This window comes from Trematosphaeria pertusa, assembly GCF_010094035.1.
Source record: "Trematosphaeria pertusa strain CBS 122368 unplaced genomic scaffold BU26scaffold_3, whole genome shotgun sequence".
NCBI classification, from domain to species: domain Eukaryota; kingdom Fungi; phylum Ascomycota; class Dothideomycetes; order Pleosporales; family Trematosphaeriaceae; genus Trematosphaeria; species Trematosphaeria pertusa.
The window spans coordinates 2185755-2201113 of record NW_022987214.1 but is presented as its reverse complement, the minus strand read 5'-3'; the positions used below and the strand labels follow the sequence as shown (position 1 = coordinate 2201113).

Below are 15359 nucleotides of genomic sequence, written 5' to 3'. Positions count from 1 at the left end.
GATGTTACCTTTGGAAAAGCATCCCTGCTAGCATTCAATTACCCATGCTCGAAAATTGCCATTGTACGCTCCAGCGAAGGCCGCCAGGACGTCTGTTACGCTCATCGCGTATCTAGAGAATTGACGAAGATGTTACTCTAGAAAAGCACTCCTGCCCGGATCTTATTAGCTATTCTTGTGCCTAACTGCCGCTGTATAGTCCTACGAAGGCCTCCAGGATGTCTGTTACCAACTTTCCGCGCTCCTTCCGTCTTCACCGTTCGGCACGTGAGCACGCGTGTGCGCAGGGACACTGCACCTCGCTATCACGAGCGTTATAAAGTAGCTAAGTCTATAACTTATATTTTCTACTAATTCTAACACAAGCTCTAAAAGCTGTTCTCGCTTAGGTATCGCAGTGCTAGGGTTTGATTTTTGTAACCGCCCGGGCGTAGGCGGTGCAACCTAACAGACCTTGCATCATGATAGGAACCACTTCACAACTTCGGCCTGTCTTCTACCTCCAGCAGCGACCTAATCTTCTCCGCCCACATCTCCGCCGCCTGCTCACTAATCGCATTCGCATCATAGCTCACTCCAAACCCGACAATCCCGTCCGCATCCGTCGAGCTGCCGACCAGGAACTCATTCTCCCTCGCCCTAACACCCATCTTCAGCCCGCGAAAATCCGCCGAGAAGTCCTTCGTCCCCTCTCCCCGTCCAACTTGACCCAAATCATACATCCCAGGCTTGAAAAAAGCCGCCGTCGACCCAACGGAGCTAACACCGCACGTAGCCCCAGCCATGAATGTTTTCGCGGGAAGCGCGCCCTGGGGGTTGATTCCTGTGCGGCGCGAAGGAGGCAGTTTCGACTCCACGCGCTCGAGCTGGAACAAATACCCGTTCGCGAGCAGACGCCCTGGCGAATGCGGGTCCAGCAGCCCGCCGCTCGTCTCCCTTCCCTTCAGCCTCTTCTGATACGCTCTCAACCCCCGATTCGCCTGCCGCGCAATCAGCTTAAACCGTCCCTCAACCGGCAGACTAGATGTTAAAAACGGCATCACGATCCCGTCGCTGAACGCTAACATGCAGCTATCGGCCGGCGTGTTGAAGCCAAAGAACGCGCGGGGATTCAGCGGGAAGGAGGCTGCGAAGGCGTGGCGTTGGGGGAGCGGGATGTTGGGGTGAAGCGATTCGTGGAGTTCCATCATGCTGAGTCCGGCGAGGGCGAAGCAGCCTGCGCCTATGCTAGCGTTGATGGAGCGGCAGAGGGCGATGAGGCGGGTTGACGCTGCTTTGGATAGCGCGACGGAGCAATGTCCCGAATTCATCGGGGGCTTGCTCGCCACGGAGTAGTCGAAGAGCTTGGAGAAGGTCGGACGGAGGGCGGGCGCTTGCGGTAGTCTCTCTGAGCGGCGGAGGGGGTTCGTGAAGGTAGGCGGAAGCGTCTTCCTAACATGCCTCAATACCCTCATGATCGCCCAGAACCATCTCTGCCTCGCTTTATTCCCCGCAATTCGCGGATACAAATCCTCCTGCGCAGGCGGCAGTCTAGCTCTCATCCTGCCCTCCTCCCTAAACCACTCAATCTCCCGCTCAATCTCGCGCGCCGACATATTCAAAATGCGCACAAAATGCGAAAACCAATTATACGCCGCCAGCCCATCAGAAATCTGATGCGCCATCACGATCAGAAACCTCAACTCAAAGGTCCTCCCACCGGGGAGCTCAACGAGCGGCAGGACATGCAGTTTCGACAAGCACGTCTCGGGCTCAATGACCCTTCCCACATTCAAACAATGCCGATGCAGCTCCACGCCATCAACCTCGCCATCCACAAAATCCTCCACCCAAACAATGCCCCTCATCGCCTGCTCAACAGCCTCTTCCGCACTCCGCGGCACATCGACCACGAAACGCTTTGTTCCGCTCTTTTCGTCCTCGCGCACGCGACTCATCAGCATGACGTGCTGCAGTCTCAGACTCGCCCACGCGAGCGCTATTCTTCGCCTGAACGCTTCATTTGAAGGCAGACAATGCGCAATTTCCAGGGTAAAGAGGGCGTTCATATCCGCGCGGCCGCCGTAGTCGCTGCCGTCGGTGTCGAAAGAGTACTCGACGAGGCCGAGCGGGCGGGTGAAGACTTTCTTGCCGCCCCGGAGAGGCTGCTCTGTTCTCCATGCATGGTAGTTGGATGCGTAGCGGGAGAGCCAGTGTTCCTGTTCGTGTTCCTTCTCTTTTTGTGGCGCCATGTTGCATGTCGTCGGATCTATCCACTGTTGATCTGCGCTGAAGTATACTCTTTACCGAGACTCCTTCATAGGTGAACTTTAAACGGCGCGCGGCGAGTAGAAAAAGCAAAACTAGAGTATGGATGTTACCGTAGCACGGTGATGTTGGCGCAGAGCTTTGTGCGGAGGAACCTCTAACGAAGAGGGGTTTTACCTAGGTAGTTGAAAGGGAACTAAACCCGTCAGGGAAGTCCGCTCGAGTCATCGATGCGTATACAGAAGACATTCTCGGTAATACTCATATAACCAATAACGGAGGCGACGAACCACACAGAGAGGACTTTGCCCTTGCACTCTTCATACCACACAGCTTGTCTTGGCCAGAAGGTCGGAATTAGTGCCCCTTGCACGCTCGGTCAGTCCCAGGTCTACACCCGCGTAAAACCCCCCTACCCCTGTACGAGAGGCGTTAATGTCCAGCATCGATGAAGAAAAGAGTTAGGGATGCGTGTTGTTGCCAGCATAAATGCTAAGTACTGCCAGTCTGCACCCAAGACCACGCCATTTCCCCGCAACACGGAGACCGCATCGAGTCTTCCCAAAGCCGACCGACCGGACCGTGGAAACGGCACCGTGACGCATCTCAGCACCGCACCCATTCTGCCTCCCTTCTTCTCCATCATCATCACCATCAAAACCCCTCCCGCCAACCAGAAAGTAAAATGCACACCTCCCCGCCCCACCACCCTCCTTCCCCCTCAACCCCAATCCAAACCCTCGTCACCGCCGCAACCAGCACAATACGCTCCCTCCCCATCTCCGCCACGCACAGCGTCGCCGCCGCCGCCCTCAGCGCCGACGGCCGCGTCTTCACGGGCGTCAACGTGTTCCACTTCACGGGCGGGCCGTGCGCAGAGATCGTCGCGCTCGGCAACGCGGCTGCGCACGGCGCGGCCGACCAGCTGACGCATATCGTCGCCGTGGGGAATGAGGGGCGGGGCGTGATTCCGCCGTGTGGGCGGTGTAGGCAGATGTTGTTGGATCTGTGTCCGGGGATTCGGGTTATTGTGAGAGGAGGCGAGGGGAGGGATGGGAGTGGGGAAGGGGAAGGGGAAGGGATGGGAGGGTTGAGGGTGGTGTTGAATTGCGAGCTGTTGCCGGGGGCGTATAGGGTTGTGGATTATCCGCGCGAGGGTGTAGGGAAGGGGTAGGTTGGAAGTGGAGATGATTTTGGAAGGGTTCGGACTAGGACGAACATGAACACAATGGTATCCTATCCTACCGCGACCCGCTCAAACCTCTATAACCCCTACAAGCCCTAATATTACTACCCTACATAGCATTCAGCACAGCCTGCACGCCCACACTCCCCACATCCTCTCTCCTCATAATAAACTGCTTCAACTCCGCCGCATCACTCGCACTCGCGCCCCTCAGTCTCTCCCTTAGCGCCTCCGGGCCCACTACGAAAAGCTGGCTCACGTCGACCAGGACATCCATAGCACCTGGTACCAGATCCTCACCCGTCGGCCACTGCCGCACCATTTCCGCGTAGCGGTTCATGTCTTTGGAGACGGTGATGCCGCCGAATTGGGAGACGGTGAATTTGAGCAGGTGCGCGAGGACGAGGGAGCGCAGACCGAGCGCGAGCTCGGAGAGGAACAGAGAGAGGTTGCGGCCGCTGAGGGCGGATGTGGATTGTGTGGCGACGCGGGTTAGGAACTGGCTGACTGCCTGGCAAGCAGGTGTCTCGCTACTCGCGGCCATGAGGTCCATATCGTCTCGAGGCCGGAAATCAGTCTTCTTCTGCTGGGCGAGGCATTTAGAGACCCAGTTTAGGGTCGCAGTAAGCGTGAGGTTGAGGATATTGGAAAGCTTCGATTCTAGGGTCGCCATGGTGGCGTTTGTGGACTTCTCAATCTCCCGACGAATAGTGAGATTCGGGGTCGCGAGGGGGAGGAGAATGGTGCCGGTGGTTTGCTGGAGGAGGTGCAGAATTGTGGTTATGGTGTGGAGGGAGGAGAGGTGTGTTAGGTCGGGGGGTGTTTTGAGGTTTTCTTGCGAGGCGGCGTGGTCGGACGCGCTGATACCGTTAGTGATGAAGAGTATGGGAAGGGCGACGGGACTTACGCATCTAGGGCGGTCTCGAGGTATATCTCGCCCATGTGTGTTAGGAGGAGGTTTAGGAGATTCTGCACATCCTTTGGTGTTTCGCTGCTTGGCGAAAGCTCCAGGCCTCGCCCTACGCCTTCTGCCAACCATTTTAGCATACGCTTTGCGGTGGAGAGAGATAGTTTCCCGTCTTCTTCCGTGACTTCGATCTCCTTCTTCTCACTCTGGTCTTCTTTCAAACCCGCAATTCGGAGAAGCATGGCCTTCTGGGTAGGTGGTAGATCTGTGCTGTCGAGCCTTTCCATATATGCATCTCGTGCAGAGGCTGCGAGTTCCTTGCCTCGCTGAGCGAGTGACGCAAAGTACGTCGTCGGCATCTTCCGCCGTCGGGAATGATAGATTGTGTACTTGAGGAGTAAAGAGGAATAGAGCTCCTCTAGGTTCTTCTTCTCTCGCTCGATGTAGGACGAACCGACAAAGTACGGCACGAACAGGTCTTCCAGCTGTTGATCCAAAGTCGCGGCAATCTGAGATGTCACAGGCTCGGGGTGTTCAGTCAAGCCGTGGGCTTTCAGATCGTCTACTAGAGTAGTGATGTAGGTCCTCGATGCCTGCAATGAACGGAGAAACGCGAGAGACGACAGTTCATTCGCTTTCTCCAGGACCATCTCCAGTCGCTGTTGGATCGACTGCTGGAATATCCTCTGCAGGAATCTTATCAGGACCTCCTCGTAGTAGGGAAACGCCCGCTTGATGATTGCCGACTCTTCCTGCACGACAATCTTCACTTCGTCGACTAGCGACTGTAGACTTGGTTCCACACCTGGCGGTTCCGCGTCCGGGTCCTGAAGACGATCCCACGTCTCCGCATCACCCGTCAGCTCCTCCGTGATTAACTGGTTGCGATCGATAAAGAACGAGTGCTGGTTCACGTAGGTCGCAATCACGCTAGCACCGTCATTGAAGTCTTTCAACGCAACAGCACACTCCCGCATTCCGTCATAGTTTGGCCGTCGGTAGTACTCGTCGAAGTTAGACAGCAAGTCCTGTTCGAGATTCTCCAGAAACTTTTCGATAATCTCTTTCGTGTTGTGCTTCACGCCGAGTGGCCTCCTCTTCACGCCGTTGGGGGCATTTCCATTCCCGTTCACAGCCTGAGACCCGTCAGGATCGAGACGCGCGCTGATCTTCAGGAGCTGCCGCGCGATATGGGCACAGCGCACCGTACCTCCGCGTCTTTTCATGTCTTCAAGAATGTCAAGGGTTCCCCGTTGGCTGACCTCCTGCCAGCACTCGATCAAGAACCTTGCATCCTGGGCTCTTTGCCGTTGTCTATCCAGCTCTTCCAGTCGTTCTCCTATCCGGACAGCAACGTTACCCCCAGCGTCTGGGGCGACGTCCTCCGCACCACCCCCGTTCAACGAGCTATCTAATTGCTGGAACTGGTCGATTGCCTGATCTAGCCTCCGGCCCAGGGATTCCACGTTCTGATTGTGCTGGGATTCGGCGCGGCGCACGGCTCCGGAGAGCTCGTTCTCGCGCTCTTCGAGCTCTTCGGATAAGCCATTTAGTCGCGTCAACGCATGTTCGAACGAGCGGATCAGCGGTTTGGGGTCGAAGTGCGCTCGGTCGGCGCTGGGTCCGGATTTGCGGGAGGCAGGTATGGCGCTGTCGGAGAGGGCTTCGATAAAGTCCTTGACAATGAAGTCCTTATTCTGGAGCCCGTTAACGAAATCACTTTGAGGCAACTGGGGGACTTACGGAGAAGTACTCTAGCGTAAAGTTGAAGCCACGGGTCGACCTCGACGTCGTATGCGACAGCAGGGACGCCGAGTCCGCGCTTGGGCGTGACATTGTCTATGCCTACCTGCGGAGCATGTGAGCGGTGGTCGACGAATGTCCGACTGTAGCCCTTCGAGAGGCGCAATGGAGTCTGCAATGTCGTTCGCCGAGAGTGAAAGCTTCGAGGCAGTTAAGTCGAGTGCTTGCGTATCTGCGTGGTTTCTGGAGATTGGCCAGATGGAGCTCCGCGAATGCTGTGGCTTGTGGCGCCCCGCGTCGGAGGTGCGTCTTGGGTGAGCCTTGGGCGAGCAGCTGCCGACTGACCTCATGCATCAAGACAACCTCATCCCCGCCATGGAACCCTCTCTCCATTGCCACAAAGCCAGATAAAGCGTCTCGGCGCCGTCATCAGCAATTGCGACCGCTACGCGCAATCGCGCCTGCTCAACATGGCTGAGCACCGCCTCTTGGCTGCCAGCTTCGGAAGCAGCGGCGCCACGCGGTGCTCCAGCCTCACAACTTTCCAACTTCTTATGACGGCACCGCTCGGCACAAACTAACACCACAGCAGCCATTCTTCCACCAGCGCACATGCTCTCGTTTGCCTGTGCGCTTGCCGCTCGCTGAAACTTCACAGACAGCATATTCATACACCCACAGCTTGCTTCCTCCCGCCGCAATGGCATCCACAGGCATCTCGCCCAAAGAAGAGCTCGCCTTCCGCCGGGGCGCTCTAGACGGAAAGCAAATGGGCCCCAAGGAGCGCGAGGAGATGATAAAAGCCCACCTACCGCCCGAACCAACCTCTTCGTCGCCCTCGCCCTCAAGGTCCGGCTCAAAACAGCGCAAGCGTCGGCGGTCCTCGCAACCGAAGCTCAAACACGGTCGAGTCCGCGCATTCCTCCACTTCCTCATATACCAAACTATTTCCCTCATTTTCTCTGTCTTCTTCCGCTTCCGCCGCGCATGGCGCCTCTCCTGGTACAAGATGCGCGCTATTATGGGGCACCACCACCATACGCCTGAGTGGATAGTGAGCGATGTGAGGAATGTGGAGCGGTTGCCGAATCATTTGAGTGTTATTCTGGACTACAATGAGGATGACGAGGACCAGGGGACTGCTGGGGTAGAGGGGCTGCTTAACGACGTGTGCGAGATCGCTGCGTGGAGCGCGGCTGCGGGCATCTCGTTCCTGAGCATCTACGAAAGGAAGGGTAAATGCTTCTCTGCTCCCTTCTTTTCTTGAGTGTAAATACTAATATCTTCTAGGCGTACTTAAGAACTACCTCCCGCAAACCCACGCCGCCATCTGGAAGAGCCTCGAGACATACTTTGGCTCCCGCCGCCGCCCTACCCTCACCGTCAAGGCGCCGCATATGACATCCTACTCTCCGCCCGCGACACCCAACTCCGAGCCCACGGAGAACGGCGCGTCCACCGCGCGCCCCCACATAACTGTGCTGCTCCTCTCCGAACACGACGGCCGCGACACGCTCATCGACCTGACCGTAACGCTCGCCCAGATGGCGCAGAAAGGCGACGTCGGCATCAACCAAATCGACTCGAACCTCATAGACGCGGAGCTGAGCGACCACGTGAGCACAGAGCCCGACCTTCTCATCCTCTTCAGTCCGACCGTGGTGCTGAAAGGGTATCCGCCGTGGCAGCTGCGGTTGACGGAGATATTGTACGTATTATCCCTACCAGCTCGCTCAAGTCGTATACCCCCCGCTTACTAACCCTACGCTTAGCCACCTGCCCGACAACAAAGGCGTAAACTACCAAGTTTTCCTGCAAGCCCTCCAGAAGTACGGAAAAGCAGAAATGCGTATGGGCAGGTAACGATGCACACCCTTCCCAAATCACCGTTTCCGTTTCTTTTTCCACTGCTCAAATACCCACTGTCTATAACCTCAAACACCTTACATAGCACACCCACCTATCTACCAATAGAACCTCTTGCCTCCAGCTCTCCGTTTCCAAGCTACCACATGTCACAGCTCCCTGATCCTTTAAGCCTGCTAAACCTACACCTAGTATCCTTCTCAAGGCAGGTGCGGGTATCTGGGCAGTGGCTCAATGAAGCATAATGCGTGGGTGGTGCGTGGCGGCATGGGGCGCTGGGAAACTTTGCGACGAGGTGGCGCATATCCCTCTCCTAAGAGCTGTAGTCGCTATTCTTGTTGCTGCAGCGTTATGGGGCGTGGCAGTGACTCTGCTTCGAGTGGTGGGTTGGCTGGAGGCGTTGGGCCTTGTGTCTGGGCGTGGGCATGCGGACCATAACGATGTGCAGCGATGGTTGGAAGAGCTAGCGGTTGACCTGGGCACTGAGGACGTGGACATCTGAAGCGCCTCGCCTGTACTGGCTATAGTGCAAGAACTCGAATAAACGCATCACGAAAGCATATTCGAAGAGACTTGAGGTGGATTCGTTTCTTTACATGAAAGCACACCAAATCTCCACGCCCGCCGTGATCGCCGCTTGTGCTTCACGTCGACCGCAAAGCGTAGTCATGGATGCACCTAACACCTATTTTCGTTGTGTCATGACGTACGTCTTCTCCACCCCACCAAAGAACCCATGCAGCCGAGTACCCAGACCGATTACTTGAGAGGAATGAAACGGGAAGAGTGGGTGGCACCGATACCGGGCCTTCCGTGCTTGACGGGCTTGCTATAGGATCGTTAGTCATTTCGCTTCTCCTATCGCGCGTGTGTTTGGAAACGTACTATGAGATGGAGAACTCTCCGAGGTAGTGGCCGACCATCTCGGGCTTGATCTCGACCTGGTTGAACTCCTTGCCGGAGTAGATGCCGATGACGGAGCCAATCATCTCGGGGACAACGATCATGTCACGGAGGTGCGTCTTGACAAGGTCGGGCTTCTCGTTGGGCTTGGCCTCCTGCTTGGATTTTCGCAGCTTCTTGATCAAACCCATCGGCTTGCGCTTCAGACTGTTTACCGGTGTCAGACGGGGCATGATTTACGGGTGGTTCTGGGCATCCTTACCCCCTATCGAACCTACGGCGAGCGCGCGCATGGACGAGGTCACGGAGTTCTTCCGAAGAGAGGTCGAGCAACCTGGGCTGCGTTAACATGGTGTCTATGTTGTCGGAATTTCGACATGGATCGAGGATAGGGGCGAGGGGCGAATGGGAACGTACTGGTCGAGGTCGACGCCACGGTAAGAGAACTGGTTTGACGTCAGCAGCTTCTCAATTGCAGATACGTACGAGTCGCTTACCTTGCGGAAGGCTCTCTTCCTCTTGAGCTCTATATCAGCCGTTAGCCCATGTCCATCTCCAGCGCTTATAGATCCCCCTTCCACCAGCAGCCACCCCAAAGATGATCCAAAACCGATGTTTCATAGCAATTCGTAGCGGCGGAACATGGTGGTAGCTAGTAGGAAGGACGTGAAGAGAGCGAGAGCGTACCGGCAGCCTCCTCGGCGTTCTGTCGTGGTGTTAGCAGGGTCACACTCAATCAAATGCGCGGCAGAAACGTACGTAGTTCTCGTCAGCCATGATTGCGGGTTATTGAAGTAGCTGGACGGGGGACTTCGATGGTTGCGGGGTTGGTGTGCGTCGGAGAGATTGAAGAGTCGTTAATGTTCAAAATGCGCAGGTGCAGTGGGCTCGGCTCGCTTAGCGCCACAAAGTCTTGGCATTTCACGATCCTGGAACTTCACTCTAGTGTCAACAATTTTAGAATGTATGGAGACAGCACGGCCTCTTTCGTGCCCTAAAATGATCCCTTTGTATTATAGCACAGTTCCCCTATTTCCACACATTTCGGAACACGAATCTGAAGTAAAAGTTGGGGGTGCATGACTTCATTCAATGTATCCTAGCAGCGAACATCGAAGGTTGCCGCAAAGCGTTCCCATAACCCCATTGATAGCACGCTCGACACCACCCAAATGCTCCTTTTCGTATCGCATGATTCCCGTGAATGCAGAGAAACCGGCCAGGCAATCCGTCCTCGGTAAGTCGAAGTTAGCGACGCGCCTAGTCGAAGAGACCGAAGCCCATGTCCTCGTCGGATTCCTCCTTCTCCTCTTCCTTCTCCTCGGCTTTGGCCTCCTCAGCGGGAGCAGCAGCGCCGCCAGCAGCAGCGCCACCGGCAGCGGCACCACCACCGCCAGACGGGACGGAGGCGAGCTTCTCGGAGCCCTGGGAGATGAGCTGCGCATGGTTAGCGAAATAGTTTCGGGCGACTTGGGCTGGAATGTGCAGAAAAGGGTTGGCCGTGACGACATATGCTTTGATCCGCTTCAGAGCCTCAGGCTCGCGGTATCCAGATCACAGTCCGCCCGTGCCACATCCTCTTGCCCACTCCAACCATTTCATAGAGACCATACTTCGTCGATGTCCTTGCCCTTCAGTTCACCGAGGAGCTTCTCCAGCCGCTCGTCGTCAGCTTCGATACCGACAGCTTCGAGGACGCCCTGTTGCATATGTGAGATATTGCTCCAAGGTTACATTGCCAGGTTTCTGACCTTGACGTCGGCAGCGGACGGGGAGGTGTTTCCACCGAGGCCGAGCAGGAGGTAGGCAGCGAGGTGCTTCATTTTGATGGTTGGTTGATGTAGTGGGTAAGAACAGGAGCACAATCGGTTTAACCTGCGGAATAAGTATGCGAAGTAGCAGTGCCGGTGAAGGGGATATACGCACCGCGTTAACGGAGACTGAAGCTTCAAGTTCTCGTGGTTGGAGATCGGGGAAAGTTCGACCTGGAACGATAATTATCAAAATTGGCAGTGGGATGCCGAAAGGGCTAAACCGCTCTGGGCTAGCGCTCTCGGAACGGAAAATCTCAGCCTCACACGTGCACGTGACAGACAAAGACCTAAGTCGCCAGTCCCGAGCGACTTGGTCTTTTGCCCGCCACTTCACAGTCTGCTGCCCGCGTGTCCTTTATTTAGGCCCCGGCGCCGCTCCACGCTTTCGCGCTCTCGCCCTCATCCTCCCGCTCTATTTCTACCCCAACTCGTCCCTCGAAAGCATGTGCGACTCGCCCTCAAAGCGTCACGACCGGTAATAGTGAGTCAACTCTTGATCCATCGCCCAAGATGAGCGTGAGTCAGGCCTTGCCCCTGGCGAGAGGCCATCCGTGCTCAACGTCTCAGTTATTCAAAGACCTCATCTCCTCGATCGATCCGACTGCCGCACGCCCGTCGCAGCCCGTGTCAACTGTTGCCCAAACGCCCTCCTCTGGTCCGCCGAAACCCGTGCCACGACCCGTTGCCTCGGCGGATAGAGCACAATCACCAGCGCTGAAGCGCAAAGCGTCGGGCCCGGTAGACAGTGGACATGTCAAGATTCAGCGCAAAGATGCCCTTCCTCAAACGGGTCAAGCAAATGGCGCTGCACGACCTGCCGCGCCGTCCGGGCCCACGAAACCAAATCCTCCCGCGTCTTCAACGACAGGAGCCTACCGTGGGACTGCCGGGCTGAGCGCCCCCAGACCTGCGAATATGCCCGTAAAGAAGCCCAATGCTCCCAGCAGCACTCAGACGGCCACCCCGAAGGCAGTAGCGCCTGCACTGAAGCCTGCGGGAGTAGTTCCTGCTTCAGCAGCTCCAGCTCCAGCTCCAACAAAGAAACCTGGTGGATATTTGGCTATACTACAGAAGGCAAAGGAGAAGGATCAGACCAAGCCTCTTGCTCCTCCAATCAAGCACGAGGCTCCAAAGATCATGACAAAGAGGGAGCGCGAACAGGCTCGTTTGAATGCAAAGGCAGCCGCAAAAGGGAAGAAGCCCAGTGTAGCTATACCAGCAAAAGCTATGAACGGCAAGGGAGGGGCCGAGAAGGAGAAGAAGAAGCCAGTAGAGCTGGGTTATCAAGGCACTGCACGGCCCGCCAAGAAACCAGTCGAACTTGGTTACAAAGGGACCGCACGACCATCAGCTTCCGCCGCACCTGCTGGGAGACCAGGAGCCTCCGCAGCCAAAGCTAAATCGAAAGTATCTCAAGGTCGCTATGGCGGGTACGCCAGCTGGTCAGACGAAGAGTTGGAGGAGGAGGATTACGAGTCTGAGGATGACTTGTCCGACATGGAAGGCGGCATCTGGGATGTCGAGCAGGAGGAGCAGGCCGCCCTTAAAGCAGCCAAGCAGGAGGACGCGGAGGCGCTTGCAGAGGAGGCGGAACTGAAGCGCCAAAAGGAGGAACGGAAGCGAAAGCTAATGGCCATGAGCAAAGCGGCAGCGAACAAACGCAAGTACTGATCTGCCACTTCTCGGAGCTTGGGCCCGGATACATGGCATACCTGGATGGGGGCGTTGTTTGTGCATTTTCAACTGCATACCCATGGAGCTTAAGGCTGCGTGGTGGGGTTTTCGAGCGGTATGGCATCTGCCACAATAGCGATGTTATGGTTTTTGATATCATCGTAAGTCTCTTCATTAGACCGGTACTGTATAGTATCAGAAGGCTGTTAGTGATTGTGGCCTCCAGTTCGCAAACTAATATTCGGTACATCACACTCTCAGCATCACCATCTTGCATTCACGTAACCCAATCTTTTCTTCTAATTGACAGGCGTGAAATACCGGTTAACATTTGACGTTTCTGACGTTGACATCCGCATCATTGATTCACTGCTGTCATGGCGTGTCTACAGCTCACGGACAAACGGTCACTTGTGAACTTGGAGCTACATGGACCTATCAAACGCCACATCATTACGACAACGCCTACCTCGTGGCTTTATCTTCTCGGACTTTCCTCATTCCGCAAACTCAGACACCAACGTAGAAGCACACTTTTCTGAAGATCAAGCTTGAAGATAATGCCAGCATTCTTTCAGCACCTGCGGCATCCGTTCCGTGGACACTCTCGACGCCATTTGCAAAGGCAGGCTCGAATGCAGGAAGATGAAGGGAAGCAAAAGGCCGACACCGACGAAGAGCGCGACTCCGACCTCGACGAAGGTGATCCAGAACAAGCGCTTCCTGAACTCCCTCGGCTTGTGGATATGGGACCTCCGATCGTTAGATATTGCAGAAAGGACGATTTGTTCTGGAATAGTGTTATGCGCGAAGAGGACACGCCGCCCCCGGGAGAGGAGCGTATGAGGGATAGGAAAGTGGAAAAGTATCCTTACTATCGGGTGGAAGAGCCAAGCAGGCCTGCTCGGAGGAAGAATGAAGAACTAGTGGAACTGGAAGCGAAGGAGGCCAGAAATGTCCAAGACTCAGTGCCGCAAACGCGCAAAGGCAAAGAGAAGGCAGATGTCCCACTTGGCAGTTCACCGAAACCACGCGAGCGCAGTCATTATCTGGAAACAGCATTCCCCTCAAATAGCACCGCCAAAGGCCCAACAACGTCCGATGCCGTCCACCTCTCCCAGGAGTCCACCCCAAGCCCGCCTCCGCTCCCTCCGCGCCCAGCCTACCACTCCAGCAAACTTCGCACAGGCAGCTCCCAAACAACCACTACGCCACGAACCAGCAAAGACTTCGACGAATCCGTGCTCCTGCCCGTCGATCGATCAATGTACATCTACCGCAACGAAGAAGGCCAACGCAGACTCGTCTTGCCCTCCACTCCCCAGCAACACCTAGCCATGTCAGAACCATCCCATCCTTTCTGGAGAAGGTCGCCATCACCTCAACCAAGTCCGCACAGGGAGCAGTCGACGGGATTGACGTGGAATGTTGCGCTGAATCGCATTCTTGAGCATGAGCTTGTGGATCCGGCGATGAAAGAGGGCGTTAGGGAAAGGATAAAGGAGAGTAAGAGGCAGAACGGGGATAGTATGGATAGGTTCGTGAGTGCGGTAGATGTTGGATTGGTGCCGAACTTTTCGTATCCGATTGCAGGGAGTGCGTTTTATGATCGGCTACTCACAGAGCGTTTGCAGCAACCGCAGCAGGAAGAGCTGGAAAACGCATATCGGCCACGCACGGGATTTACAGTAGAGGGAGAACCGCCCCCATACGAAGCAACGCCTGATATCCAAGGCGGCTCTGGAGACTGGCCTCTCCCCAACCAACCCCTCCCGAATGGCGTCCCTCCCAGGAGCTCATCCCCCGCAAGCAGCTTAAACACCACCTACTCCGATCCCACACACGCCCGCCCCAGCGGCCTCGCTACGACCCCCGAAGTCGCCCTCTACCGGCTCCTCTCCTCCCCCAGTCCGCGCTGCTCCCCTCTAACTACTATATCCCACCACGAGCGCACAATTGCCACGCAAACTAAACTCATCCGCAAACTACATAAGAACTTCGATAAACTGAGGGAGAAGAACGAGTATTTGATTGAGAGGAATATAGCGTTGGAGGATGAGGTCTTACCGAAGGTGGCGGGGTGGCTCGAGCAGGCACAGTGGAAGGTGGGCGAGTTGGAGGTTGTGGTTGCGGGGTTGAAGGAGGAGGGTGAGGCGGTTTGGGAGTGTCTGGCGTGGGTGGAGGGTGTACTTAGGAGTTGCTGGAAGAGGGAACGGGAGGTGATGGGGTTGATGAGGGGGATGAGGGAGAGTGTGCAGGCTCAGGGTCTGGCTCAGGGTCAAGCAAATGGACTACTGAGGCGATTGTTTGGAGGGAGAACGAGCTCTCAGATCTCTCTTGGGCCTACCACGGAAGGACAACATACACACGCGGCCGGATCTACGCCCCGCGGAAGCCCACGGGCGGCGAGCCGATCCTCATTGCTGAACTCTGAACTGGATACCTTGGCAGCGATGACGGAGCGCAATCTGAAAAGTTTGAGAGGGAATATTGAAGAGATGGATAGAATGATCAAGCATTGTGCGCTGCTGAGAGAGAAGGTGAGGCAGTTTGAGAGAAGTACCAAAGATGATGAACCGAGGGCGGAGGGGTGGAGGGATGTTTAGATGCTGGTTTTGATGTTCTAGTTGATAGACTTGATATTGTTTCTGCTTTCATAGTAAGCACCTCATTTTCTCTTCATTGAGGGTGATCTATCGTTCTAGTGATTCTTCGTCATCCCTTTACCTTCGGCTGCGTACCTAGCTTCAACTCGTATTACCGTCTTTCTCTTCTTCCCTTCTTCACTTTTTCACATCACCTCAAAATGTGTCCTCTGAGACCGGATATCGACATATACAACATGAATCCAGTGGAGGTGGGCGCACTCCAGCGCAATCGAACTGAGATGATCTCAGAGGGTAGAGCAGGGAAGCGTGTTCCCGAAGATATCGAGTCAGCGATCGGGAATTGCTAGTCATGTAACGCTCTCCTAGACAAAGTCTGATTATCAGACACCGTGATAAGCCTGAGATTTTCG

General features: G+C 55.6%; 7 protein-coding genes across 7 annotated transcripts; 3 read left to right on the top strand and 4 right to left on the bottom strand.

The window, feature by feature from the left end:
* Nucleotides 1-356: 356 nt before the first annotated feature.
* Nucleotides 357-2386, bottom strand: BU26DRAFT_515893 (uncharacterized protein). The gene has a single exon (XM_033828198.1). It carries the CDS (start codon nucleotides 2229-2231, stop codon nucleotides 477-479), a length of 1755 nt encoding a protein of 584 aa, XP_033688562.1. The 5' UTR covers nucleotides 2232-2386; the 3' UTR covers nucleotides 357-476.
* A 1095-nt stretch (nucleotides 2387-3481) lies between these two features.
* Nucleotides 3482-6479, bottom strand: BU26DRAFT_225046 (exocyst complex component Sec10). Its single transcript, XM_033820795.1, has 3 exons — nucleotides 6084-6479; nucleotides 4341-6037; nucleotides 3482-4293 (listed from the first exon to the last, which is right to left on the bottom strand). The coding sequence occupies exons 1-3, from the start codon at nucleotides 6174-6176 to the stop codon at nucleotides 3543-3545; spliced, it is 2541 nt and encodes an 846-aa protein (XP_033688561.1). The 5' UTR covers nucleotides 6177-6479; the 3' UTR covers nucleotides 3482-3542.
* A 304-nt stretch (nucleotides 6480-6783) lies between these two features.
* On the top strand, nucleotides 6784-7946 carry BU26DRAFT_477865 (di-trans,poly-cis-decaprenylcistransferas-like protein; the record flags this gene model as incomplete). The annotated part of the gene is made up of 3 exons (XM_033825621.1): nucleotides 6784-7318; nucleotides 7374-7791; nucleotides 7856-7946. The coding sequence occupies 3 exons, from the start codon at nucleotides 6784-6786 to the stop codon at nucleotides 7944-7946; spliced, it is 1044 nt and encodes a 347-aa protein (XP_033688560.1).
* Nucleotides 7947-8577: 631 nt separating this feature from the next.
* On the bottom strand, nucleotides 8578-9629 carry BU26DRAFT_588593 (ribosomal protein S19; the record flags this gene model as incomplete). Its single annotated transcript, XM_033834716.1, has 6 exons — nucleotides 8578-8778; nucleotides 8835-9059; nucleotides 9115-9186; nucleotides 9270-9298; nucleotides 9350-9378; nucleotides 9608-9629. The coding sequence occupies 6 exons, from the start codon at nucleotides 9627-9629 to the stop codon at nucleotides 8709-8711; spliced, it is 447 nt and encodes a 148-aa protein (XP_033688559.1). The 3' UTR covers nucleotides 8578-8708.
* A 170-nt stretch (nucleotides 9630-9799) lies between these two features.
* On the bottom strand, nucleotides 9800-10727 carry BU26DRAFT_515891 (ribosomal protein 60S). Its single transcript, XM_033828197.1, has 3 exons — nucleotides 10604-10727; nucleotides 10466-10552; nucleotides 9800-10289 (listed from the first exon to the last, which is right to left on the bottom strand). The coding sequence occupies exons 1-3, from the start codon at nucleotides 10673-10675 to the stop codon at nucleotides 10113-10115; spliced, it is 336 nt and encodes a 111-aa protein (XP_033688558.1). The 5' UTR covers nucleotides 10676-10727; the 3' UTR covers nucleotides 9800-10112.
* Nucleotides 10728-11092: 365 nt separating this feature from the next.
* BU26DRAFT_515890 (uncharacterized protein) lies at nucleotides 11093-12586 on the top strand. Its single transcript, XM_033828196.1, has one exon. The coding sequence runs from the start codon at nucleotides 11177-11179 to the stop codon at nucleotides 12335-12337; it is 1161 nt and encodes a 386-aa protein (XP_033688557.1). The 5' UTR covers nucleotides 11093-11176; the 3' UTR covers nucleotides 12338-12586.
* Nucleotides 12587-12610: 24 nt separating this feature from the next.
* BU26DRAFT_515889 (uncharacterized protein) lies at nucleotides 12611-15007 on the top strand. The gene has a single exon (XM_033828195.1). It carries the CDS (start codon nucleotides 12901-12903, stop codon nucleotides 14944-14946), a length of 2046 nt encoding a protein of 681 aa, XP_033688556.1. The 5' UTR covers nucleotides 12611-12900; the 3' UTR covers nucleotides 14947-15007.
* The last annotated feature ends 352 nt before the right edge of the window (nucleotides 15008-15359 follow it).